This window comes from Bubalus bubalis, chromosome 5 (genome assembly GCF_019923935.1).
Source record: "Bubalus bubalis isolate 160015118507 breed Murrah chromosome 5, NDDB_SH_1, whole genome shotgun sequence".
In the NCBI taxonomy this organism is placed as follows: domain Eukaryota; kingdom Metazoa; phylum Chordata; class Mammalia; order Artiodactyla; family Bovidae; genus Bubalus; species Bubalus bubalis.
Genome location: NC_059161.1, coordinates 81,743,496 through 81,769,798, shown reverse-complemented (window position 1 = coordinate 81,769,798; position 26,303 = coordinate 81,743,496). Strand labels below are relative to the sequence as shown.

Genomic DNA, 26,303 nt, shown 5'->3' with positions numbered 1-26,303 from the left:
GTTGGGAAGCCATTAGGGGAAAAGTCTTTAAAAGGCTTCTTAGGTGGGTGATGATAAAGTTGAGAAAATCTGAGCTAAATTTCTTCTCTGTAGTTTATTTATTTTGGCTTTACCTTTTAGGAGCATTGTCTCAGCTTTTTCTTCTAATATTCTTAGAAATTTTTATTTTGGCTCTCAAAGTATAGTTTCTAAAAGTTTGTCCTCTTTTCTGATTGTTTCTTTTCTTAGCATCTTGCTCTTGTTTTATGGATGCAAGATACTACCTACACTGAATATTTATAGGTTTTTGTTTGTTCAGGTTCCTGTATTTTCTGTCTAGGTCCTTCCTTGTTTGTTTTTTTTTTCTCCTGTGTGAAATTTTAGAATTTTTAAAATCTAAAATCTTGCATATTTCAGTGGAACACTGAATGGCTAATTGGAAATTTTATAGGTGGGGACCTTATTTACTTCTGGATTTCATTGGAAAAGGTGGCTTTTCATTGAGGACTGTCAACTTAGTACCTGTGGTTCTTTTACCTGAGCAATTTACTGTTTAGTTTCTTCAAAGAAAGATCCTCCAGCTTTGATACAAGCTTGGCTGTTGGTGCTATGGAGGCAGACCTGAGGGTAGAGGATGTAGACTTTCTTTCAATACCCCTGATTTCCTTATGCCATTCTTTTTCTTCCCTGCACCCTTGCCTCATTCTGTGCCCGATCCCCCTGATTTCATAGTGTAGCTGTGGCCACATGGCTAAGAGGATAGACTGGAAATCCATCAGGGTCTCTCCACACAGGCTTGAACCCTGTCAGCTGTGGCACTGGCGCTTTTCCCCTTAGAAGGTGATCTTTGACACTTCTCCAGTTTGAGAGTCTGTGATAAAATTGATCACAGTGTATAGGATTCCATTTCTCCGGAGAATAAACCTTTAGTCTTCTCTGGGGATGATGTTGAGAGACAGGAATCTCAAGTGATGGGAGGGCTCTTTTCCAAGTACATGTTTTTAAACCTTCTACCTGTTTTCAGTTCCCTAATACACACCTTCATTTTGTAATACACCTTGCCTCTTAATTCTCAAGTTTTTCTGGAGTTGCCCCCAATAAATTAGCTTCTATTTCTGAGTGTCTCCCATTCCTTTGTTTCATAAGTGATTATTTCAATCATAATTATTTATTTTACTTACAAAAATAAGTACTTTGAAAATCACCCTCAGGTAGACACCATCCAGCTCAGGAATTGGAATGTAAGAGAACTCCATAAACTCTTCCTTTGTACACTTGATATTAACTCTTCTTTCTCTTCTCCCCAGGGTAAACACCTGAATTGGTCCCTTATACCACAGATTAGCTGTGACTGTTTTTGAATTTTACATTATGAATACATATTATACCTTACAATATTAATGGTTAGTAAGTTCTCCAGGCATATTAAAAACTTAGTAAAATTGAAGTAAAACAATGTAAAGGCTGTGTGAAAGTTAAGCAGTTACTTTTTCTTGATACATTGATCAAACTTTTAAGAGTTTAGATTTTTACCCTTGTTACTTTCAAGAAGAAACATTAGTTTCTAACATCCAGTAAGTCAGTTTTTTTTCCTCCCAGGTAAACCTGATTTTTATCAAGACAGAGACCCCCTAAGGGTCTCAATAAGCCGAGAACAAAGTTTTCTTGGGAGCCCTCTGGACCGTGATCCATTTGGTCATCTTCACCCAGTTGCTCAGGAGAACATCTGTGGTGATGACTCTAATAAAGCAGGTGAGAGAAAAAGGAATCAAAAGTGGAATTACTGTACACAAGAGTATGTGGGCGGAAGATAATTATTGTAGCGTTGCTTGTAATGCAAAATAGTAAATAACTTCAGTAAAACTGCAGTTTTGTAAAAGTGTTAAATGAGAGGAGAAAAGTCTGTTCGTGCATTTGAAAACTGTCTGAAATAAGAATCAACGTGTTGGTACAGGTTAACCCTTGTTGGAGATTGGGTTTCACTGTCTATTTCTTGTGTTTACATACTGTAAAATTTTTTCCCATAAGAAGCCTGTATTCCATATTCAAAAAGTTGAATAAGGAAAGTGAAGTTTATTTAGATAATAAGTAATTTCACATCTGTGGTATTCTAAATGAGCTGTTTTATGTTTAGTTTTAAATGTTGGAAAGTATTAAAGAACAAATTGCAAAGAAAAAACTTTAAATGACTAAAATCTGCCACTCAAAGACAACTGATGTTAATTTTCTTGGTTTTGAATTTATGCATAACAGGCTGTTTTTTATGTGTAATATTGACCCTACAAAGCATAGTTCCAGTACTGCTTCATTACTTCTAAAGTATCTTTTTAAAAGTTGCCTTTTTCTAAGCAGATTTCTTCTTATTTTAGCTATCACTTACACTTGGATAACTGTTACCTTAGTTGTATCTAGTGTTTAATAGAATGAGAAAAGAGCAAGACCTATTTTCTATATGGGAGTTTATAGAGAAATTGACTTCAGCATCTCCTTTTTAAATTGGAGATTGAAATAACTACAGATATAACTTCCAATTAATTATAGTTTTTGAAATTTTAAAATAAAACTATTAGCATTTTTTTTAGATTTAGCCAGTGAATACTTAAGGGCTTCCCTGATAACTCAATTGGTAAAGAATCCACCTGCAATGCAGGAGACCCGGGTTTGATTCCTGGGTCCGGAAGATCCACTGTTCGAGAAGGGATGGGCTACCCACTCCAGTATTCTTTGCTTCCCTGGTGGCTCAGCTGGTAAAGAGGATTCCTGGGTTGGGAAGATGCCCTGGAGAAGGGAAAGGCTACTCACTGCAGTATTCTGGCCTGGAGAATTCCATGGACCATATAGTCCATCAGATCGCAGAGTCGGACATGACTGAGCGACTTTCTCTCACTCAGTGAATACTCGCATTCCTTTTCATTCTACCTGTCAGTGTCCTCTAGCCAAAGACTACCAGAGAACACACCTCTACATAAGAAAGCTGTGTGCTTTGACTTGCTGCAGTGAGAGAGCATGCACACCATGGAGAGCCAAAAGTGAGTTAGTGACAGGGTATCAGAAAGGAGTTACTATAAGACTTGGGCTTTTATTAGGTGATTTTGGGGAGGGTTCAAGGAAATAGGGCTTTGCTTATTAGTACTGGAAGCAAGTGTGATTCTATTATTGAATACCTACAAAATTCTTATCTAGGAGGTAGGAATAATGGAGTTAGGCTAAGTAAAGCTGTAATTGGTTAAACAGCAATCACTCATGTCAGCCATGATAAGGAGATGGTTGTTTTTGTGGTTTGGACAGTATTCATGGTTTTGTCTATGTTCAGACATGAGAACTGATGGTCTGATTTTTGTTTTGACCCATCATAGTCACAGAGTGGCCTTCTCCAATATTTGTATTCTGTAACACTGTACCTGTTTACCAGGAGAACTCCAAGGCATAGCCAGTAGTGCCAGGTCTGCTCCTGGCTGTCAGAGGCTGCTTGTCTCTTTCTCACAATTATCCTGGAGTGGTATTGTTTCTACTTTGGAAGGGAGGGTCTTAGTGTTGTTACTGTCTTTTCCCTCCCTACGCTTGATTCAGGTCATCACCTCACCTTGGTTTCTCAGCTTTTTAGGTGGTACTCCCTAGCTTTACACTCTGTACCCTTTGCTTTTGTAGGAAAGCAGGAAATGGTGCTTTGCTTCTCAGGAAAGCAGAAAATGTTGCCTTCCTGTAGCAATATGGGAAGATTACTGTCTTTAAGGCATTGCTTTAATGATGTAACTTCCCCTTTTTAGGAACCTCGCACTGTGTCCCTATTATCAATGAGCTGTTTTCAAACCAGTGATACTTCTCTTCCAGTTACTTTTAGGGACCTATCCATTGATTTCTTCAACATCTTAAGTAACTCGACCTTGCTTCTCTCTCTCATTTTTATTTTTCAATTCTTACCACTGCCCAAATGCTACCCTGGGCCACCCACCTCAGGGGGAATCTTTGGTTTGTTTTAGATAATAACAGTTACAGAATTGTGATTCTGACATGAAAAATCCCTAACTTCTCATCTCAAAACTGGCTTTTGAGATGAGCTGCTTAAAAAAAAAAATAATATTAAGTTTCTTACTTTCTTCACTTATATAGAAGCAACCAAGTAACAGTTTAATGGTTAAATTATATCACAATATTTTTAATTCAACTAGGAGTAAAAAAATGTATTTAAAAACAAATTATATTTAAATATAAAATTTTCTGTAGTTTTACTTAATTATCCATAATATAGATATCATTTTATGAATATCTGTCTACACACATATATAGATACATATGTGCCTGCAATATGTGACCTCTTAGAAAACATTTCTTACATAAACACTTAAGAAACATTTAATTAGCATTATCTCTTAATATCATGGTGATAATGAGATGAAAATTTTATTTTATATTTGGTGGAACAGTTTTAATTTTATTCTGTTTCAGAGCCACAGATGACATATTCTTTGGCCAGCTTTCTCACAAATGTTGGCCATTGAAAGTAAGAAAAAAACTAACTCAGAATACCCAAATTACTAATAGTGAGATAGTATAATTTGTATGTGTTTTTAGTATGTCAAATGTAATTAGGAATGATAATTCATAGTAAAAGCAGTACATGCTCCTCTGATTTTAGACAGCACTGCAAGTTATAAAGAAGTCAAATTTCTCCTTGTCCTACCACTGGTTGCACTTTCTTTATTATGTACATTTTTCTCAACTTTGAGATCACACTGTATTTATGATTGAATATTCTTGCTTCTTCACTTAAAATGATGATAGAAGCATTTCCAGTCACACTGGCTCTTTTCTAAAGGGTTTTTATTCATAGAATAATAATGACAACCACAGTTTTCCATGAAAAAGTATAATGTGCTAACTATAAATATTATTAATGAATAATAACATGAATTGTTTTTTCTTCTTAGTCAAAAAAAGAAAATTGTAGGAAAGCAGGAAATTATGCCCTCTGCTGCTAAGAATTTGATTTGTCATAATCCAGTCCTTCCTCCTCCCTCCCCCTTTTAGTCAAAGTCAAGGAGGCTGTGGTTGAGAATTACGCAGTATTAAGTTATGCTGTGGAGAGAGAAGGTCATATGTACCTGGATCCAAATGTGAAGTTAGATGTTAAGGTTAGTAATGTCTTGATGTGCCCTGCATCATTAGAGCTGCTTGGCTTCATCTGTGTTCTCTGAGATCTGCTCTTACTGAAGTGGATCAGTGATGAAAGTAGCCAAATCTGAGCATCAGAAGACCACCCAGTGTATCTGATGCGTGATCTGTGTAGTTCTGAGAAGCAAAAGAATAATTTAAAATAAGGGGTATGAAGGGGTGGGGGGGTGTGTGTGTGTGTGTGTATAGGTGACTGGATAATTAAGGGGCTTATTGGTGGGTAAGTGAGAGTTGGTTGTGGGTGTGCTTGTATGAAAGGCTGATCAGTTCTGAGCAATGATGAAAAGATTTTACTGCAGAACTTTATATAACTATGAAGGTTTCTACACTTGATCTGAGCTCAGAATTAATAACTGCTACTGTTGGCAATTTGGGTGTTTTCTAGCTATTTCTTCCTACACAGTGGCCTAATGTTCTCCTTCATTTTTAGGCTGAAACACAAGAAATTTATCATGAGCCACTATCTTCAATAACTGTTTCCACTGGGAGTTTTTTAAGTTACGAAAACATAGATTTAAGCCTTACAGAGCCAGGTACGAGTATCAAAACATTTATAAACAAATTGAAAGTCAAGCACCAGTACAGTGATGAGAGCTAACCTTGTTTTTCAGAATGTGCTGAGAGGGATTGTTCTTTAAATCTCAAAAGTAAAGTAATCATGTCTTTACAATATTGGACAGTATGATCTTCTGAACATGTTTGGAAGTCACAGTGATGCTCTATCAATCTCCATAGCACATTGAGCAGGGTCTGCTAATATCAGTGGGAACGACCAAGCACGTTTCTTGGTTGTGCTGATTCTTTATCAATGTATGTTGCTATGTCTGTCTGCTAAAATCTGTCTCAAAGGAAGTACCCAGCCATTAAGTATTTTCATTAAACCCCATTTTCAGAGTCATTCCCAGAGCATGTGGACTATAGGGAACAAGAACCTCCTGCTGGTAAAGAAGAGGAAACAAATGTTTTAAGTTCTAGAGTTCCTTCAACACAAGATATTTATCAAAGACAGGACTCTCAGGACGTCCATAAACCTCTTTTTTGTGCAGTGGAAACATTGACATCTGGTCAGACACACATTCAACAGATGAAAGACAAGTACATTAATGAAACAAATTTGATGACTGAAAAAACAGACTTTCGGGGTAAGTTTTATTTAAAAGTAAGACTTTTTTAATAAATACGTCTATGTAAACTAAGTGTTCATTTTTAACCTATGATCCTTTTTAGTTAGAAGTAGTGATTGTTTGAGCTTTGTGTTTTGATGGCTTGCTGTAGCAATTGTAACATGGAAAACACTGAGGAGGGCACTTAGTGAAAGGAGCTCTGGAATCAGACTGAAGACCATGTAGAAGAGATGAGCAGGTCTTCCTTTACCTTTGCAAAGTTACCTATAGCAACAGAGGCAGTACTGTCTGTATTGAGCACATAAACTTAAGTCATACAGACCCTATGACTGTTTCCTGAGACCACAGGCAGCTTACTCTTCATCTTCTATAGAAGAGGTGTTGGAAATAATACACATAAAGTGAAATAATACACATGAAGTACAGTGTCTGGCCCATGGTAGCACTCAGTATAGTGAGCTTTTCTTAAGTAATTGATCCCCAAATGACCTGAGAGTAACAAAGCTTATTGTAGCAAAGCAGTGACCCTAATGGCATCTTATTCCTAATTAACCCCATAAAGACTATCAGGCTAGTAGAAATGGAAACTTAAATTTGTCAAAGGGTTTCGAAACCCCCCCACCCCCCACTTTTGCATAAGAAATAATGATAGGGCTTAATTTGAAAGCATCTGCTGGTAATGAGAGGAATGGAAGTAATTTTGTTGAGTTGCAGTTACCTTAAAATAACCTTTATGAATATGTTCTTAGTACTACTTTTCTAGGCTTTACTTTTAAGATAAATGTCTTTTTTTTTTTTTCCTTAAAATTCCAGCAGTTGACTTTGACTTTCCAGAATTGGAGCACAGTTTTCCAAATTTGCATCATCAGCTATTTAAACCCTTAGAACCACATCCAGATTTTGATTTGTTATCATGTTTCTCTGGGATTTCTCAAGACAGTAAAGACTTTAACCAGGTAAAGTAGATGCTTCTTTGCAGTCTGTCTTTTCTTCTGTTAGAACAGAAGAATGATTCTTAGCCTTGGCTGCCAACTAAAATCATCTGGTGAGCTTTTAGCTACCAATGCCCAGGTTGTGGTAGTGGTGGTTTGGTCGCTAAGTCATGTCTGACTCTTGCGACCCAGTGGACTGTAGCCTGCCAGGCCCAGACTGTACCTCTGACCAATTAAATCAGAAAATCTAGGAATAGTCAGATAAAATGGTTACAATGTGGAACCAAAATTGAAAATAGATGCATTAGAATTTGGTCCCAACAGCTTTATTTCTAGCTATTTTTTATGGGTCACTCCATAAAAACTTGAGAACATTTTTATCCTTAGTTTTCAGGGTTTTGGGGTGGGGGTTACTTTGATGGAATTTAGTCTTAAATAGTCAGGTAAATAGAATGTTGCAAAATTTTGAAAGTCTCCTCCTACAGAGTAAAGGAACTAAGATTCAAACCTGGGTGTTTCTGTTTCCAGGCAGGTCTGCATAGTTCCTGCTTATCAGAAAATGATTTAGTCATGTTCTGAACTGTGTCTTGTTAGTTAATACAGTTTGTTTTCTGAATAAAGTCTCTTTCATATTTCCTAAAGTGAAAGAATTGGGTTTGAATAAGCAAGTTGTTAATGTGATGGTAAAGTGGTAATTACGGAAGCGCAATAGCAAAGAAACATGAGGATTTGTTGATGCAACTGGTAACACAGCCTTTCCCTGTTTCCCGTCAGAGGTCAGGTTCTTCCTGTGAAAGCCTCCGTGCTACTCCATCCCCCAAAAGTATGGCTTCTTTTACAGCACTGAGGAGGGCCAGCCTGCATTCTTCTAACACCAGTCTGAACCAGCAACCTGACCCTAACTTGGCTTGTGAAGCAGCTCAGAGTTTTGCTGTAGAAGATATTGAGGGTATGCAGAAGTTCGGAAAAGTTAAATAAAGCCCAATAGTTTCTCATGGTTGTTTATATCATTTTTCCTTGGAAATTGCACCTAGTAGCTCTTAGTTTGTCTCCACTCATACCCTTATTCCTTTTGAGGGTAGTAAGTGCTGCCTCTTGTTCAGCTTCCTTACCTCAGCTCTTAAAGTATCCTTCTAAAATTTTTTATACAAATTATGTGTGTGTGTGTGTGTGTGTGTGTGTGTGTGTGTATATATACACATCACAACATACCCATCTGTGAGACATGAATGTTTTAGTCTTTAAAAGTCAGTATTCAGTTATGGGGGAAAAGTCCTCATTGCCTCTAATAGCTGTATTTCCTTTATTAAATATTATAGGAGAAAATACACAGTGTGTGCAGTAATTATTTAAAATCACTGTGACCGTCCTTTAGCTTCCTATTCTTGTTTGTGTACATCAGTTTTTGTTCCTGAACTTTATAAGTAACCTGGCTTTATTTATAATTTTCTCAGAAATTGTTAGAGACTATATCCAAGTTTTACAACACCTAATTATGATCAACTGATCTCTTACAGGGTCTGAACAATCTTTTCGACAACTTCGACCAGAATATTCTTCACAGGAAGGGAGCCAGCATGCCGATCTACCAAGCATTTTTAGCATTGAAGCGAGAGCTTCTTCCCAAGATGTGGAAAATCAGAACTGTTCCTCTGAACAAAATGAACTATTACAAAACAAGCAAAAAAGTGTTCATTTCCAGCTCTCAGTAGGAAATTTGCAAAGTTCAGTCTTCAGTTCATCTGGTGAGGCTAATGTATTTCATCAGTTAAATCTACAGCATGGCACTACATGTGGTTCTACCTCTAGTGAGTGCTCAATAAAAGACCAACCAGAAGGCAGAAAAGAAAGACTGGGTTTTGAAAAACTATCAGAAAGACTTGATACAGTGTTACAAGGTCAAGGACTCACTGATGATAAAAAAGAAACCTGTGATTTAAATCCACACATAGAGGAAATTGACTCTCATTTATGTGTAAGGACAGTAGAGATGGGAACTTCAATTCAGATACCATATTCACTCACTGTTCAGAATGAAAAATGTCTTCAGGACTCAACTATGGCAGGAATTCCAACAATAGTAGGAAACGCATCTCAACTTGCACAATCAGAGCTCTTTGTAAATTCTGGATCGTTTTCATTACAGAGATCTATTCCAGTCTGGGTAAGTGAAATCTGTGCTGTATACTTAAATTCATTTTCAGGAAAGACTTTGAAAACAAGATTGCAGGACATGCAACAAAGCTACTTGTTCACGTTCCTATCTGAGACAGTCTCATAATCATTGGAAATCTCCAATAAAATGCAGAAATGACAAATTTTTTAACTTGACCTCCCTCTGAATTTTACATATCTTTCTTTCCAATTTACATTTCTCATCTCCAGCTTACCTGAAAAATGGTAGCTAAGCCTATGCTTCAGCAGTCACCTGAACATAGCTTTTACCTTCTAGTACTGTTTGTCCTGCCACAGGTAAGCAGAAAATAAGATGTTTTGGTCACCTTTTGGATTTTCTTGTATTCTTGTTAAGTATTTAAAGGTTGTTCTCTTACAAAGGGTGCTCTAGCAGCAGTGACATTTGGCTGCAGCCCAGTAGCCAGCCACTGCTCCATTTAGATAGAATGCAGACTCTGATGCTGTACAGCCCCTACTCAGTCTGGCCGCCTAGTCTTGTAAGCCTTTTACAATGCACAGAGTAGATCTTCTCTGGTGTTCATAGTTGAACAACCTGTTCTTCCTCCATAACGTACATTAATTTTTTCCCTTCTGAATGTGGTTTCCCTTTTGTTACACAGGAAACAGAATCTGGCCATGGTATAATGGAAGAACCAGAACTTACATTGACAAGCACCAGTGATATCAGTATTGCTGAAATGGATTTTGCAAACTTAACCCTAGAAGAAAAGAGAGAAAATGAGGCAAAGAGCTGTTTTCAGGTAAATTTCACAGCTCTCATTAATAAACCTCAATTATATAGCAACTCATTGTTGAAATTTAGGGGCTAAGGGTATTTTTACTCTGCTTTGTACATGGCATTTCTTCTTAAAGTATCACTGTATGAATGTGCTCACAGTAGAAAACTGACAGTGGGTAAGCTGATAGGGCTACTGCTGCTGGTGCTTAGTCCTTCAGTCATGTCTGCCTCTGAGTGACTCCCACCAGGCTCCTCTGTCCTTGAGGACAAACTCTTCTGTCCAGACAAGAATACTGGAGTGGGTAGCCTATCCCATCTCCATGTAAACTTCCTAACCCAGGAATCGAACCAGGGTCCCCTGCGTTGCAGGCAGATTCTTCACCAACTGAGCTATCAGGGAAGCATGATTACATGGTACAAAACAGTGCTAACAAAGTGCTATTCAGTTTAGTCACTCAGTCATTTCTGACTTTGTGACCCCATGGACTGCAGCATGCCAGGCTTCCTTGTCCATCACCAACTCCTGGAGCTTGCTCAAACTCATGCCCATTGAGTTGGTGATGCCATAAAACCAACTTGTCCTCAGTTGTCCCCTTCTCCAGCCTTCAGTCTTTCCCAGCATCAGTCTTTTCCAGCGAGTCTGTTCTTTGCAGCAGGTGGCCAAAGTAGTGGAGCTTCAGCATCAGTCCTTCCAATGAATATTCAGGACTGATTTCCTTTAGGATGGATTGGTTGGATGTCCTTGCAGTCCAAGGGACTCTCAAGACTCTTCTCCAACACCACAGTTCAAAAGCATCAATTCTTCAGCTTTCTTTATAGTCCAACTCTCACATCCATACATTAATGGAAAAAACCATAGCTTTGACTAGACAGGCCTTTGTTGGCAAAATAATGTCTCTGCTTTTAATATGCTGTCTATATTGGTCAAAGCTTTTCTTCCAAGGAGCAAGTGTCTTTTAATTTCATGGCTGCAGTCACCATCCACAGGGATTTTGGAGCCCAAGAAAATAGTCTGTTTACATTGTTTCCCCATCTATTTCCCATCAAGTGATAGGACTGGATGCCATGATCTTTGTTTTTTGAATATTAAGTTTTAAAACAGCCTTTTCACTCCCCTCTTTCACCTTCATCAAGAAGCTCTTCATATTTTCTTCACTTTCTGCCATAAGGGTGGTGTCATCTGCACATCTGAAATTACTGATATTTCTCCCGGCAATCCTTGATTCCAGCTTGTGCTTCATCCAGCATGGCATTTCACATGATGTACTCTGCATGTAAGTTAAACAAGCAGGGTGACAATATACAGCCTTGATGTACTCCTTTTCCAATTTGGAACCAGTCCATTGTTCCATGTCCAGTTCTAACTTGATTCTCAGGAGGCAGATTAGGTGGTGTGTTATTCCCATCTCTCGAAGAATTTTACACAAGTTTGTTGTGATCCACACAAAGGCTTTGGCATAGTCAATAAAGCAGAAATTTTTCTGGAACTCTGATTTTTCTATGATCCAATGAAGTGAAGTTGCTCAGTCGTGTCCGATTCTTTGCGACTCCATGAACTGTAGCCTGTCAGGCTTCTCTGTCCATGGGATTTTCCAGGCAAGAATACTGGAGTGGGTTGTCATTTCCTTCTCCAGTGGATGTTGGCAATTAGACCTTTGGCTCCTCTGCCTTTTCTAAATCCAGCTTAAACATGTGGAAGTTCTCTGTTCATGTACTGTTGAAGCCTTGCTTGGAGAATTTTGAGCATTACTTTGCTAGCATGAGATGAGTGCATTTGTGCTGTAGTTTGAACATTCTTTGGCATTGCCTTTCTTTGGAATTGGCATGAAAATTGACCGTTTCCAGTCCTGTGTCCACTGCTGAGTTTCCCAAATTTGCTGGTGTATTGAGTGCAGCACTTTAACAGCATCATCTTTTAGGATTTGAAATAGCTCAACCTGGAATTCCATCACCTCTACTAGCTTTGTATGTGATGCTTCCTATGGCCCACTTGACTTTGCACTCCAGGATGGTTGGCTGTAGGTGAGTGATCACACTATCATGGTTATCTGGATCATGATCTATTTCATAGTTATTTTATGTATCCTTGCCACCTTTTCTTAGTATCTTCTGCTTCTGTTAGGTCCATACTGTTTCTGTCCTCTATTGTCCCTATCTTTGCATGAAATGTTCCCTTGGTATCTCTTAATTTTCTTGAAGAGATCTCTAGTCTTTTCCATTCTATTGGTTTCATCTGTTTCTTTGATCTGTTAGGAAGGCTTTCTCTCTCCTTGCAAGTCTTTGGAACTCTGCATTCAGATGAGTATATTTTTCCTTTTCTCCTTTGCCTTTCTCTTTTCTTCTTAGCTATCTCTGTAAGGCCCCCTCCGACAGCCATTTTGCTTTTTTTGCATTTTTTGGGGGGATGGTCTTGATCACTTGATGGTCCTATAGTTTTTTAGGCACTCGATCAGATCTAATCCCTTGAATCTATTTGTCACTTCTGCTGTATAATTGTTAAGGGATTTTATTTAGTGGTTTCTGGTTATTTTTCATACTTCCTTTAAGTCTGAATTTGGCAATAAGGAGTTCATGATCTGAGCCATAGTCAGCTCCTGTCTTTGTTTTTGCTGACTGTATAGAGCTGCTCCATCTTTGGCTGCAAAGAATATAATCAGTCTGATTTTGGTATTGACCATCTGGCGATCTCCATGTGTAGAGTCATCTCCTGTGTAGGGTCAGGGTTGGAAAAGTGTGTTTGCTGTGTGGTGGTGGTGGTGTAGTTACTAAGAAAGAAAGTGAAGTCGCTCATTCGTGTCCGACTCTTTGCGACCCCATGGACTGTAGCCTACCAGGCTCCTCCATCCATGGGATTCTCCAGGCAAGAATACTGGAGTGGGTTGCCATTTCCTTCTCCAGGGGGGTCTTCCCGACCCAGGGATCGAACCCAGGTCTCCTGCATTGGAGGCAGACACTTGAACTTCTGAGCCACCAGAGAAGCCAGAGGTTAGTTACTAAGACATGACTTAGTTACTAAGTCGTGTCCAACTCTGGTGACCCCATAGTCTGCCAGGCTCCTCTATCCATGGGATTCTCCAGTCAAGAACTGGAATGGGTGGCATTTCCTTCTCCAGGGGATCTTCCCAACCCAGGAATTGAACCCAGGTCTCCTGCACTGCAGGAGCTGAGGGAAGTTTCCTGTGTACTCACAAAACTTTGCCCTACTTCATTTGGTATTCCAAAATGAAACTTGCCCATTACTCCACGTATCTCTTGACTTCCTACTTTTGCATTCCAGTCCCTTATGATGAAAAGGACATCTTTTATGGGTATTAGTTCTAGAAGGTCTTGTAAGTCATAGAACCGTTCAACTTCAGCGTCTTTAGCATTGCTGTTTGGGGCATAGACTTGGATTACTGTGATAGTCAATGGTTTGCCTTTGGAAACAAGTAGAGATCACTGTCGTTTGAAACTGCACCCAAATACTGCATTTTGGACTCCTGTTGACTATGAGGGCTTCTTCTAAGCTATATAATGGTCATCTAAGTTAAATTCGTCCATTCCAGTCCATTTTAATCCATTTAGATTCCTAAAATGTTGATGTTCACTCCTGCTATCTCCTGTTTGACCACTTTCAATTTATCTTGATTCATGGACCTAGCATTCCAGGTTCCTCTGCAGTATTGTTCTTTACCGCATTGGACCATCACCAGCCACATCCTCCAACTGGGAATTGTTTTCACTTTGGCTCCATCTCTTTTGGTGACCTGAGGAGTTCCATCTTTCAGTGTTATATTGTCTTTTCATACTGTTTATGGGGTTCTCAAAGCTTCTCCAGTGGACGTTTCCTCAGAACTCTCCACCATGACCTGTCCATTGAGGTCATGTCTGAGGAAAACTGTCCAGTTTCATTGAGCTTTTCATTCTCACAAGGCTGTGGTCCATGTGAGTTAGTGGCTAAATTAAGTTTTCCTTTACATTTTTCAGTTCTTGCTTGACTCATCCTTTCAATTCTTGAAGGTCGTCTGCTGTGGTTAACTCTGAATAACTTTAGGACTGAATTTTCTAGAAAGGCAGTTCCAAAAGAACTAGGGTAAAGTCTGTAAAAGTCTTCTCTGAAGTGGTAAAGTATTTTATGACTTTCTTGCCATTAGGTGAGTGAATTTCTGCCTCTTCTGTCAGAAACAGAAAACTCAGATTATCCAGCCATGTCAGAACATCCACTGGAGAGAGCAACTGTGTGTGGAGGTATGTGCATCAGATTGGTGAACCCACACCCATTCACGAAAACTTGAATTTGTGACTTGCTGACATACTTATTTTAAAAAAAAAAACTTTTTTCAAACAGAAACCTTTTCAAGGTGTACAGCTGTACCAGAGAGCTTACAAGAAGCATTCATAAAAAGAAAAAAGGCATTTATAGAGAGATCCTCACAGAGACAGAAAGAGATAAAGGACAAAGTTCATGCCTCTGGAAATTCTCAAACCAAAACAATAACAGAGAAAACTACAGGTATCTGTTATCAAAGAGAATTATGTATTTACTTAGTGGTTTTACTCAGTGGCATTATATATTTTACTCAGTGGCTTGTTTTCCACTCAGGTTCCTTTGTGAGTGACCTAAAGGGTATGAGTAAAGTTAGGGTGTCACTTCCTGAAGATAAAAAGACTGCACAACCCCATACGCACGAAAGGGCACTAGGGTATGTATATGGATCTACATATATCTGATAGACAAAGGAATGGCAACCCACCCCATGTCCCTTGTTCATAGGGTTGCATTGTCAGATGCATAGTCAGTGACTATACATGTATCTTAAGTGTCTGTCTTTAATTCCATACAAATTTCTTATAGATTATACCTTCAATTAGCTGAAATGAAAAAGCAAAAGGAAGACAAAGCAAAGCAAGATGCACATGCCCAAAACAGAGCAAGGACAAAAGAATTTCACAAGGTAAGCAGCATCCCATACATACCCCCAACTTTTCATGTCTAAGGCGCATCAGAGCCTGATACTAATAACTGATACTATTTCCTCCACAGAAAACATTAGAGAAGCTTCGAGCCAGAAATACATGCTGACTTTCTGCACAAAGGTTTCTTTTTATTCATAACATAGACAAAGTTATTTAAGTCAATAAATTTTTAAGGATTTTTCACACGTCCTGATTCTTTCCACTGCCAATCACCATAGCTCCTCCAAGGTTGTCATCTTCAAGGTAGCCCTGAAGAAGAGTAGATACTGGTTAAATTTTGAAGACTGTATTTACACTCTCCCACATCATCTCTCATGGATATGAGTGGCTTGTATCTCCATCAGGAAGACATAGCACTATCGAGTGACTATTATATCCAATGGAGAATTCAATCTTTGGTCACAGCGTTAAGGGCTCCAGGATTTGGTCCCATCAGCCCTCTTTGAAATGACCTACAAAAATTTTCTAATGTGTACATACCTTTCAAAAAGTTCTGCTCAATCCACAGCTGTGATGCCTGTATAACAGAAATATTAAAGGTTTCATTTTCAGAGATGGTCCTATAAAGTTCTGAAGCCAACTACCCCAGTAATAAACTAGAAAACAAGTCCAGCAATCTAGGCATAGACTGTTCAATGCTAGGCATAGACTAGCAATGTCTGGGTATTATAAAACCTAATTAGAACAATGGCTGTGTTCCATTTATACTAGAACAGTGCTGACTTTCACAAGTAGTTAATTAAGGCTAATAAAATGTTCCCAACAGGCTGTATGCTAACAAAGTAGCAGGAAGAAAAACCTAGTTGGGATTTTGTTTTACGGTCATGTCCACAGCAAACTAGAAACTGCATTCTAAAAGCCTTGGTAATGACCATCAAAATCTGACAGATAAAACAAATTACTTGCCACAGTTTTAGTTGGGCCTCTTAGATCTTCAGTGGAGTTCACTTCAAAGTTTGCCACCTACAGAAAAGGATTTTAACAATAACTGGGACTGATTCGGTTCCATTTTTATTCATACCTAAACTTTGTTGCAAAACATAAATGTCCTCAGGCAACTTTAATCTTAGAGCTTTCATGTTTTAAAATATAGTTTAATGTGGATGTTCAGAAAGGCTATTTTCACTCAGCCCATTCAGAGCAGTTGAACAATTTGCCCATCATCATAACATCACTGAAAAAACAGCAGAACACCTAATGGGCTGTTTAACGTCTAGTTTTTTGCATTAAATACAAGGGGGAAGAAATGAAAATCTTACCTGTAATCTTCAAGATCCAATATCCTCAAGAAGTTTACTATAGGATCCTAGAAGTTAAATATAGCAAGTACAATGGTGTTTACTCCTTCATCTTTCCTAATATTGAAAAGCCATATTATATCCAGTTTTTACTCATGAGCCTAGTCAAAAAAAAAAAAAAATGTTACAGGTCTCATTGTCACCACTGCAATAAAATTACGGTGATGGAAGCAAAACCTGTGTTCTCAATGTAGCCACATTAACAGTTTTATGGACACCATGAACAAGTGCCCATTTTCAGTAGAATGAGGCTTTGTAAGTAAGTTTCCCAAGCTTAAGACAATGTGCAAAAAGCTGCTTCTGCACCTGTACAGCTCCAGTACTCTTGCCTGGAAAATCCCATGGACGGAGAAAGCTGGCAGGCTACAGTCCATGGGGTCGCTAAGAGTTGGACCCAACTGAGCACACTTTTCATTTTCATGCATTGGAGAAGGAAATGGCAACCCACTCCAGTGTAGTTGCCTGGGGGAGCCTGGTGGGCTGCCATCTATGGGGTTGCACCGAGTCAGACATGACTGAAGCGACTTAGCAGCAGCACCTGTATAGAAGTTCCACTTTGCTAAGCATGCTATCAGCAAAGGAAAGCTACTAAAAGCAACAGAAAGTGAAAAGCAAAATACCTGTTTAGGGTCAGGAGATGGGATCTGTCTAGTTCTTAATGACAACCGTAGGAAAAAAAGTATTAGTTACTTTTGAAAATTCTGTCAAACTGACCAGTATAAGAAACTAAAAGGATACTGTATCAGTAGAAATACCAGGTCTAACATGCACAAAGCAAAAAAAACCAACGATGCCAGATACTGAATTTATATCGCACTGTCTTTTGAACAGCCAGCAGGAACAAACTGCTGAATGCAGATACCATGCAGTGCAATTATGATTGAACTGGAACCACTCCAACCTCATTCTGTAATGATACTATCTGAGAAATTTACTTTCACACACACCTCTATTTTTTTACATGTGAAATAATTTTTTCCTATTTGTCATTCCAGCAAGCAACCAACTACATTAACTCTTAAATTATAAACTTAACTCGTTACCTTTTTACCCTCTTTATACCTATAAAACTTACATAGGAAGCTATCCAATCAAACTTGCTATTTACATGCTAGTTTAATAAAGTATGCAAGGGACCAGGGCATTTCATGCCCTACATATGCTGTGTCTTCATTTTTTTCCAATGAGTACAAGTATTACAGCAAATTTTTGGCCAAAATCTTGATAATTCTGTTTTACACCTAAATAACTAGCAGTCACAATAGTAATGGAATGCCATACTCAAAATTTCATTGTTTTCAGAACTTCTGAATCCTATTTGAATAGAAATTAAATATTCTACTTACCAAAAACTTACCAAGTTCAAATCATATTAATTCCTGCAGATACCAAATAAAAGATTATGGGTTACTTACTCATGATGAAAAAACCTAAATATATGCTTATTTAAATATTTTGTTATACTCAGCTCTATCAGAATTAAGTTTTAGTTCATATCTGTATCATTCAGCAGTTGAACATTAAATTCATCATCTGAACTGGAATGGTAACCCCTCCCCCCAAATTATAGTCACTAACTAAAACTCACCTAAGTTATCACACCCTAAAACTTGACACAGATCATTGGGATATGCCAATACCTAAGATTAAAAAAAAATTGTTAGGTTTTTCATAGTTTAATTGGCAGCTATGTCTTGTAGTTTTTTCCCACAGATCTAACAGGTAGTTCTATGAGTAAAGGAAACTACATAGTTACTCTATGAGGCGTTTCCAACGACGTAGGTTTATAGAAAAAGCCCCATCGGGATAGACCTCAATGCTTAATCATTGTTTAATTAATTTTAAATTAATTTAAATAAATCATACAGTTAATCACATGACATGTATTTTAAAATCAATCCTTAGGAAAGATAGTATAAAGTACCAAGTAGCTATTACAGCTGAACCAAAAAATTACATATGTAAATTTAAGCTTGATTATTAAGAACTTCATTATCAGATTACTGCAAAACTATTTAAATGGATTTTTGCCTTTAAATTGAGAACTAAAATGTAAAATATTTTCTCATTGATAACAATTATGAAAATACAGAAAAATGTTAATATGCCTGATGTTCTGACCATTTGGGGATCCTTGAGGACAAATTTGGCATTTGTATATCATTCAGATTTATGAAATTATGTGTCCTGTGTAGTCATTTCTAATATTACATTATGAAATTTTCTACTTCATTTTAGTATATGCATCAAAATATTGTGGGACTTCCCTGGTGGTTTACTGGCTAAGACTCAGCACTTCCACTGCAGGGGGTGTGGGTTCTATGCTCAACATCACTATTAGAGAAATGCAAATCAAAACTATAATCAAATACCATCTCACATTGGTGAGAATGGCCATCGTAAAGTCTACAAATAATAAATGCCAGACAGGGTGTTGGAGAAAAGAAAAAGGAACCTTCTCCTACATTGTTGGTGGGAATGTAGATTGGTACTGCCACTACAGAAAACACTAGTGCTACCCTATGATGAGCAACCCCACCCAAAGAAAAACATGGTTGGAAAGGATACATGCACCTGTGTTCACTACAGCACTGTTCCAAGATATGGAACCAACATAAATGTCCACTTAGAGATGAACTGATAAAGATGTGTGGGAGGGGTGTATATTTTACTCAGCCATTAATATGAAAATGATGCCATTTGCAGCAACATGGATCTAGCAATATAGAAAGCAAACTAAGTCAGAAATAGGTATCACTTACATGTGGAATCTGAACTACCACACAAATGAACAGATCTATGAAACAAACAGATATGGACTTGTGGTTGGACAGGAGGTGGGGGTGTGGAGGAGCCATGGACTGGGAACTTGGGATTAGCAGATACAAATTCATAAGATAAACAAGGGCTTACTATATATAGCACAGGGAATTAATATGCTGTGATAGATCATAAGAGAAAAATTATATAACTGAGTCACTTTGCTGTACAGCAGAAATTAGCATTGTAAATCAACTATACTTCAATAAATTTTTTTTAATGTACAGGGGGTATTAGAAGATTAAAAATTCATATGCTTGAAGAGGAAATATCCAAGATTCCGATAGCTTATAGTTCTGGGACCCCTTCCTGCAAGCAAATCCTGGCACAATGTCACTATAAAACATGCCAGTCCTGAGATGCATTTTCTGAAATTACATGATGAATAGAAATTTAAAGTTGGCAAAAATGGCTTTCAAAAATTAAACCTCTGGAGAAGTTCTGACAATGTATCATATTTACACAAATCTGAACAAAACTCACCTAAAGCATTAGACATATCTTTGCAAAATCCAGACACTGTATTCCGAAGATAAAAGCCTAAAAAAAGAAGGCCATCTTTGTTTGTTTTATGTCAACATTAAAACTGAGTACTAGGATCAATATAGCTGGTAATTTAGAAGCTTATTTAGCTTTACAGCCCTGGAAGCAATCTTTATGCTCATCAATACACATCCATTTTATGGATCATGTTCCTTCTTATCTGTATCAAAACTCATACTGAACAATGAGTTGTGGGTTGCAAAAGAGGATTTACTTTCGCACTTGTCTGTAAGTCTTTGTCCACAAATTAAACAAAAACAAACACAAGCGCTACTGTAAAATGCATTATATATAGTGGTGATGAAAATGATATTTGAAATACAGGTAATTAGGAAGGGAAAATTAAGTTATTAGAGTACTCAGCATTTCACACTAAACTTGTCTAAATAAAACAAAAACAGGAAATTGTAGATACCCTAAGGAGGGTAGGTGGAAAAAAAAAATCGTTTATGCAAACTTTTCAAGATTACAATCTGTTATTTGATTCAGTGTTAAAATGGTACCTTTAAGTTCTCTTACCTAGAAATAAACCATCATAGGCAAAAACAGTAGGACTTTTTATTATTTGTCAAGTCAATCTCTGCAGTAACAGCCTCAATTTTTTTCTACATGATTTTTCTTATAATTACTACTTCAGGAGTTTCACAAATCTGTTTAAGTATTCTTTATTTTCTTACAGGGTTGTTTTTTTCTAAGGTTGGCATATATATATATACACACTTATCTTCGCTTTTATTCTGTTTACCTTGTCTGGTATTTATAATCTTATCTCTCTTCAGGCCATTTTGTCCTCTATCCAGTGTTTAGATTTTGATGTTCTCTTTTTAAGCAAAGCAGTTTCTTCAGGATATTCTTCTTGATCCAAATATCCATTCTTCTTCTTTGGAAATTCAGAACTTACTATGAAATAACTGTTCTCCTGCATAAGAAGTATTGGTAAGACATATAACCAATTTCACTGCACTAGTAATTACATACAACTAGGTTACTTAAAATAACTTGAAAATTGCATTTGGATTTTTTCTTTCTTATTTGATATCCTAGTAACAATAAAACACATTAAGACTTAGAATACTATTGACACTTATTGACATAGTACTGCTAATTGATGTTCTCAATTATCTATAAAATTCTCATTTTTATCCTCACATTTCTTGCACCAAGGGCTTTGAGGCTTTCTAAAATTAGACAGTAACACTACAGGATAAAAATCTCCATTTGTCAACTCCTGCCCTCCCCAAACAAAATGGAATAAAAATGTCACTTACCACCAACTTAATATCACATTCATCATGTTCAAGGTTTGCTGCAATCTCCTCCTCTGCTCTGCAATATTAAAAACATTATCACTCAGATGACAATAAATTCATAGCATACTGTTATGACATACAACTGAACCCGCAATACCAGTTGATTATCACTATTAAATTTAAGTATGAATACTTATTAAGTAACATTTAATCCTTAAAGAATTAATGAATTTCTCCTGAGAAATCTGTATGCAGGTCAAGAAGCAACAGTTAGAACTGGACATGGAACAAGACTGGTTCCAAATTGGGAAAGGAGTGTGTTAAGGCTGTATACTGTCACCCTGCTTATTTAACTTATATGCAGAGTACATCATGAGAAATGCCAGGCTGGAAGAAGCATAAGCTAGAATCAAGATTGCCAGGAGAAATATCAATAACCTCAGATATGCAGATGACACCACCCTTATGGCAGAGAGTGAAGAAGAACTAAAGAGCCTCTTGAAAGTGAAAGAGAGTAGAAGAGTTGGCTTAAAACTCAACATTCAGAAAACTAAGATCATGGCATCTGGTCCCATCACTTCATGGCAAATAGATGAGGAAACATGGAAACAGTGAGACTATTCTCTTGAGCTCCAAAATCACTGCAGATGGTAACTGCAGCCAGGAAATTAATAGATGCTTGCTCCTTGGAAGAAAAGCCATGAGCAACCTAGAGAGCATATTGAAAAGCAGAGACATTACTTTGTCGATAAAGGTCAGTCTAGTCAAAGCTATGGTTGTTCCTATAGTCATGTATGGATGTGAGTGTTGGACCATAAAGAAAGCTGTGCACTGAAGAAATGATGCTTTTGAACTGTTGTGTTGGAGAAGACTCTTAATTAAGAGTCCCTTAGACTGCAAGGAGATCCAACCAGTGAATCCTGAAAGAAATCAGTCCTAAATATTCCTTGGAAGGACCGATGCTCAAGCTGAAATTCCAATACTTTGGCCATCTGATGTAAAGAACCAACTCCTTGGACAAGACCCTGATGCTGAGAAAGATTAAAGGCAGGATAAGGGGACAACAGAGGATGAGATGGTTGGGTGGCATCACCAACTGGAAGGACAGTTTGAACAAGCTCTGGGAGTTGGTGACGGACAGGGAAGCCTGGCATGCTGCAGTCCATGGAATCCCAAAGACTCAGCCATGACTGAGCGACTGAACTGAACATTTAATATGAATTAAAAAAAAAACTATTAAATCAAAATCTAAACAAACTGATAGTATAATGTGGAACAACATAAAAATTTAAAAGCACAACAATGTTTAAAATTGTTCCAATGTCTGAACTTACGCTGACTCTTCAATAGGAGAGAGAGATCCATCATCATCCAAGTATCTGTATCTTCGACTATCAAGGTCTTCTTTTTCTAAATCTTCAGCAACATTCATCTGTTTCAAGGATTCCTTGAGGTAGTATTCATACTTCAGTTTTTCAAGGTAGTTAAAAAATCCTCTTGCCACTGCTTGCTATATACCAGAACACCCTGTTGTCAGTCACAGACTTGGAAAAAAATTTTTTTCTGCCACAGCTTAGCAGATAGATGCTTATGTTCTATAATAACAAGGAAGCTCTAACTCTGCCATATGGCGATCACCTCTATCAAACACTGCTTATAAAAAGAATTCACTGTTCTACCGAGCAAGTTACCGAAGTTGGTACACCAAGAAAAACAAGCACAAATCTATATGGTTTGGATGCTTCTAAAGACTTATTTTTTAATGCAAATTGAAAGATCTTTTTTAGTCACTTTAAACATAAAAGGTTAATAATTACTAATCCTTTCCAATAAATCAGATTTTAGAACAAGTGACTACAAATTATGCTGCTGCTGCTAAGTCGCTTCAGTCATCCAACTCTGTGCAACCCCACAGACGACAGCCCACCAGGCTCCCCCGTCCCTGGGATTCTTCAGGCAAAAACACTGGAGTGGGTTGCCATTTCCTTCTCCAATGTATGAAAGTGAAAGGTGAAAGTGAAGTCGCTCAATCGTGTCTGACAAATTATGCAGTCACTTAAAATTCAAATATTTGAGTCTACTGCTATGAACTGGCTGATCTGTCAGGTGATTCTTTCAGAAATGAAATCTACTAAAGCCACTGAACATCAAAGTCAGGTGTGGGTTTGACTTAGGTTATAGTAAAACAACTAAGCATTAAATTTGAGTTTTAGGAATGATGTTTAAAACCTGTTTGGTAAGAGCAAGATATAAAAACGTCCTTGGAGCACCTTACATGCAGATATATCCACCCAATATACCAGTAAAGATTACATCCAGAAGCCCAAGTCAACTTTGAACTGAAGGATGGAGGTGGCATTTAAGTGGCAGTATAGTCAGGATAAAGAAGTATTATCAAAGTTACAAATTGCATGCTCCAGGTGTTACCTAAATTCTAAAAGTGACCAACAACTTATTTCACACATTTAAGCTGTGTATGAGCATATATAATGACTCACCTCAAAGGTTAAAATTTTTCTCCAAGGTAATGGTTTTCTTCCATTTTCTGATTCTAAAAATGGGAAACCAGGTCTTTTGTCTTTAAATTGTTTCTCAGTAATTTGTGAGTATTTAGTGGTTCTCCTTCCTTTTGGTCTTCCCACTGATCTTCCCGTTGGCTTGTATTTCTTCTTTTTATGTTTACGTTTCTTATTTTTGAATCTTTCAAAAATAGCCTTTAAAGTCAGTGGTCTTGGCTCTATAGATGAGTCACTAGATGACTCTGTTGCTTGAGTACTTTTGGGTATGTGAACGAATTTTCTAATAGTGTTTCTTTGCCTCCGTTTAGGTGGGACAGGAACACACTGAGTTTTAAATAAGCTGCTACCAGAGGAAGAGTTGTCACTAGAAAACAGGGAAAGATTAATCACACCCTCTCAAATGACTGAATATTTATTACCAATAATATACGTTTTTAAAATCAAAGCAGGAAAACATGCTTAGAATAATTTCTTAAAAGATGGGCTCAGTAGTAACAAACTGCTAAAGTGGGCCATAATGCCACTGCCATGGTGATCTTCCTTTATGTAAGTTCCATAAAGGTATTCTGTCCACTGCTAGATCCTAAACGAAATAGGACAAAGCCTCCTCTAAATAAAACAAGAGTATCTTAGTAGAGAGGTATCTGATGCGAATATACTATAAATGCTTATGTGATTTCCCAGTGAGATCAATGATTTAGACTAGATACGTTTCATCGTAATACATAAGCCAGCATCCTTGCTAATGTGAAATAATGAGAACAAGTTGATTTTAAAGCAAGACTAATACCCATCTTCTTAGTTCAAAAACTTCAAAGGCCTATCCAAACCAAGTTTTCCTTTTCTGTTCCAATTCTTGAAAATTACATTTACCACCACTCATTACTGACAATGATTTATGCCCTCCCAGTAATTAAAATACAGTAAATATTAGCATCCAGTCTCTTATCCAGGAAAAATCTTTTTTTTTTTTTTTTAAAAAGGCACTTACCTTTGATTCTCAGTTTCCACAGCGGAATCACATGCCGTTGTATAGTTAAGAGAATCCATTCTTGATCCAAGTCCCTCTCAAATTATCTTTTGCTTTGAACAGATTTCTGACCATATAAAATATGGTAAATTTTAGTGTAGTGGTGTAGTTTCCCTGAACAAATTAATGCCAACAGTTAGTAATCAGAGTAATGCAAATTTTGATGTAACTGTGAGTTATGTAAATATGTAAATTAAGGCCATATCACTTACAAAGCCTTTAATATTTTCTGGTAGTAACTAAATTCAGATCAATTCTAAAATCTAGAGATTTGATTCACGGGTTCTGTTTCAGTTTTGCCTCCTTCATCTGTCCAATGGAGTAAGATTCTGGAAGAGTAGGTAATTTCCAACAGTATCAAGGAACTTTCCCAACAGGAAAAAATGTAATTTTAACCCTTAGCCATAGTAATGTACAATGAAGAGTATCAGTGTTCAACAGCAGAAGTTAACTACTATGTGTGGCCCAGTATAGCAGGGAAAAAAATCCAAACTCCTGGTCTGGGATTTACTATTGGGGTATTAAAAATTCTAAACTCTCCAAGTTCTCAATAAAAGGCTTGCAGACAATGCCCTTTGTCTTTTTTTCACTTCCTTGGATACAGTATTTTGGGCAAAATTTTTATTTCTTTTAATTTAAATTTATTTTAATTGGAGGCTAATTACTTTACAATATTGTATTGGTTTTGCCATACATCAACATGAATCCGCCACAGGTGTACACGTGTTCCCCATCCTGAACCCCCCCTACCACCTCATACCATCCCTCTGGGTCTTCTCAACCTCCTTTATAGAGGATGCCATCATTCTCCCTCTGTTCTTAGTTTTTAGCATTTTAAGAGCGATATATTTCAAATACAGGAAAACAATAGGCCACAGAGATCTCCAGCTTTGCAAAATCTAAGTCATGAAGTGAAGTGAAGTCGCTCAGTCGTGTCCGACTCTGCCACCCCATGGACTGCAGCCTCCCAGGCTCCTCCGTCCATGGGATTTTCCAGGCAAGAATACTGGAGTGGGTTGCCATTTCCTTCTCCAGGAGATCTTCCCAACCCAGGGATTGAACCCGGGTCTCCGGCTTTATAGGCAGATGCTTAAGTGGATCCAATGGCAGCGATGGTATATCTGAGCGTATTATCAAAATTAAAGTTAACACAATCTTTTCCGAAATCTGGAAAGCAATCCTGTGGAAGTGCTGCTTTCTAGTCGGGGACTCTGCTGACCCAACCACACGGCCGCGAACAACTTCCCCTCAGCGCCTTGCGCGAGCCTGGGGCAAGCGTCTTCAGGAGGCGCCCACCTCGGGCGAGAATGCGTCAGCAACGGCTACCTCGCAGTCAACCGCCATTTAGAAATAAGCATTGTTATATGCTCCATTTTAACATCCACTTCACGGGCCATGCTCGGGCCACGGTAGCAGCGCAACCCTAGGCCTGCAGTCCACAACCACCGCGGGCCCTCCGCCATCAGGGCCCAACTCACGTGGCTGGACCTCACCCCTCCCCGCCCCGCGGGGCCCGGAAAAGCCACAAGAGCAACCCTTCCGCCGCCCGCGAGGCCCAGACGCCAGTGTCCTCTTTTCGACCCCTCCAGAGACGGATGGTGCATACCAACCTGCGCTGGCTCGTGGCACGGGCCTCTGCTGCGGACAGCAACCTACCGACCATTAGCACTCCGAAAGATACACTGCAGCCAACCTCCGCCGCCGCGCGGGAGGAAAGGCTGGGCGCGCCGCGCGCCCAAGCTAATAGTGGGGCTGAAGTCTCGCGA

General features: G+C 38.1%; 2 protein-coding genes and 10 non-coding genes across 19 annotated transcripts in view; 3 read left to right on the top strand and 9 right to left on the bottom strand.

Annotated features, from left to right (window-relative positions):
* The window catches only part of CEP295 (centrosomal protein 295), a 51,628-nt gene extending 36,370 nt beyond the window's left edge, over positions 1-15,258 (top strand). For 5 of the 8 annotated variants that reach the window (XM_025286165.3, XM_025286164.3, XM_025286162.3 and 2 more), the window contains 13 exons: positions 1,579-1,731; positions 5,008-5,111; positions 5,582-5,684; positions 6,045-6,293; positions 7,089-7,231; positions 7,982-8,156; positions 8,725-9,371; positions 10,003-10,143; positions 14,255-14,348; positions 14,449-14,613; positions 14,704-14,803; positions 14,956-15,055; positions 15,145-15,258. In XM_025286165.3, the coding sequence (XP_025141950.3) occupies positions 1,579-1,731; positions 5,008-5,111; positions 5,582-5,684; positions 6,045-6,293; positions 7,089-7,231; positions 7,982-8,156; positions 8,725-9,371; positions 10,003-10,143; positions 14,255-14,348; positions 14,449-14,613; positions 14,704-14,803; positions 14,956-15,055; positions 15,145-15,183 (2,213 nt within the window). In that variant the 3' untranslated portion in view covers positions 15,184-15,258. Of the gene's footprint in view, positions 1-1,578; positions 1,732-5,007; positions 5,112-5,581; positions 5,685-6,044; positions 6,294-7,088; positions 7,232-7,981; positions 8,157-8,724; positions 9,372-10,002; positions 10,144-14,254; positions 14,349-14,448; positions 14,614-14,703; positions 14,804-14,955; positions 15,056-15,144 lie in introns of those variants that run through there. The other 3 variants (XM_025286163.3, XM_025286166.3, XM_025286169.3) reach the window with 3 other exon arrangements.
* Positions 5,195-5,274, top strand: LOC112585329. Its single transcript, XR_003109802.1, has one exon. It is a non-coding gene; the product is annotated as a small nucleolar RNA U2-19 (small nucleolar RNA).
* Positions 5,423-5,494, top strand: LOC112585328. Its single transcript, XR_003109801.1, has one exon. It is a non-coding gene; the product is annotated as a small nucleolar RNA U2-30 (small nucleolar RNA).
* A 146-nt stretch (positions 15,259-15,404) lies between the features above and the next one.
* Positions 15,405-15,531, bottom strand: LOC112585321. Its single transcript, XR_003109794.1, has one exon. It is a non-coding gene; the product is annotated as a small nucleolar RNA SNORA25 (small nucleolar RNA).
* A 297-nt stretch (positions 15,532-15,828) lies between these two features.
* Positions 15,829-15,951, bottom strand: LOC112585325. The gene has a single exon (XR_003109798.1). It is a non-coding gene; the product is annotated as a small nucleolar RNA SNORA32 (small nucleolar RNA).
* A 227-nt stretch (positions 15,952-16,178) lies between these two features.
* On the bottom strand, positions 16,179-16,251 carry LOC112585319. Its single transcript, XR_003109792.1, has one exon. It is a non-coding gene; the product is annotated as a small nucleolar RNA Z40 (small nucleolar RNA).
* Positions 16,252-16,494: 243 nt separating this feature from the next.
* LOC112585322 lies at positions 16,495-16,628 on the bottom strand. The gene has a single exon (XR_003109795.1). It is a non-coding gene; the product is annotated as a small nucleolar RNA SNORA1 (small nucleolar RNA).
* Positions 16,629-17,110: 482 nt separating this feature from the next.
* Positions 17,111-17,248, bottom strand: LOC112585320. The gene has a single exon (XR_003109793.2). It is a non-coding gene; the product is annotated as a small nucleolar RNA SNORA8 (small nucleolar RNA).
* A 585-nt stretch (positions 17,249-17,833) lies between these two features.
* TAF1D (TATA-box binding protein associated factor, RNA polymerase I subunit D) lies at positions 17,834-26,300 on the bottom strand. Its single transcript, XM_044943350.2, is given in 9 exon segments — positions 17,834-18,015; positions 19,679-19,735; positions 20,484-20,538; positions 20,541-20,657; positions 21,007-21,064; positions 22,323-22,498; positions 23,487-23,871; positions 24,499-24,651; positions 26,148-26,300. Coding segments are annotated over 8 exon segments (927 nt in total). The 5' UTR covers positions 24,558-24,651; positions 26,148-26,300; the 3' UTR covers positions 17,834-17,995.
* Positions 17,844-17,914, bottom strand: LOC112585342. The gene has a single exon (XR_003109812.1). It is a non-coding gene; the product is annotated as a small nucleolar RNA SNORD5 (small nucleolar RNA).
* LOC112585326 lies at positions 18,063-18,193 on the bottom strand. The gene has a single exon (XR_003109799.1). It is a non-coding gene; the product is annotated as a small nucleolar RNA SNORA18 (small nucleolar RNA).
* On the bottom strand, positions 19,884-20,010 carry LOC112585331. The gene has a single exon (XR_003109804.1). It is a non-coding gene; the product is annotated as a small nucleolar RNA SNORA40 (small nucleolar RNA).
* Positions 26,301-26,303: the final 3 nt, after the last annotated feature.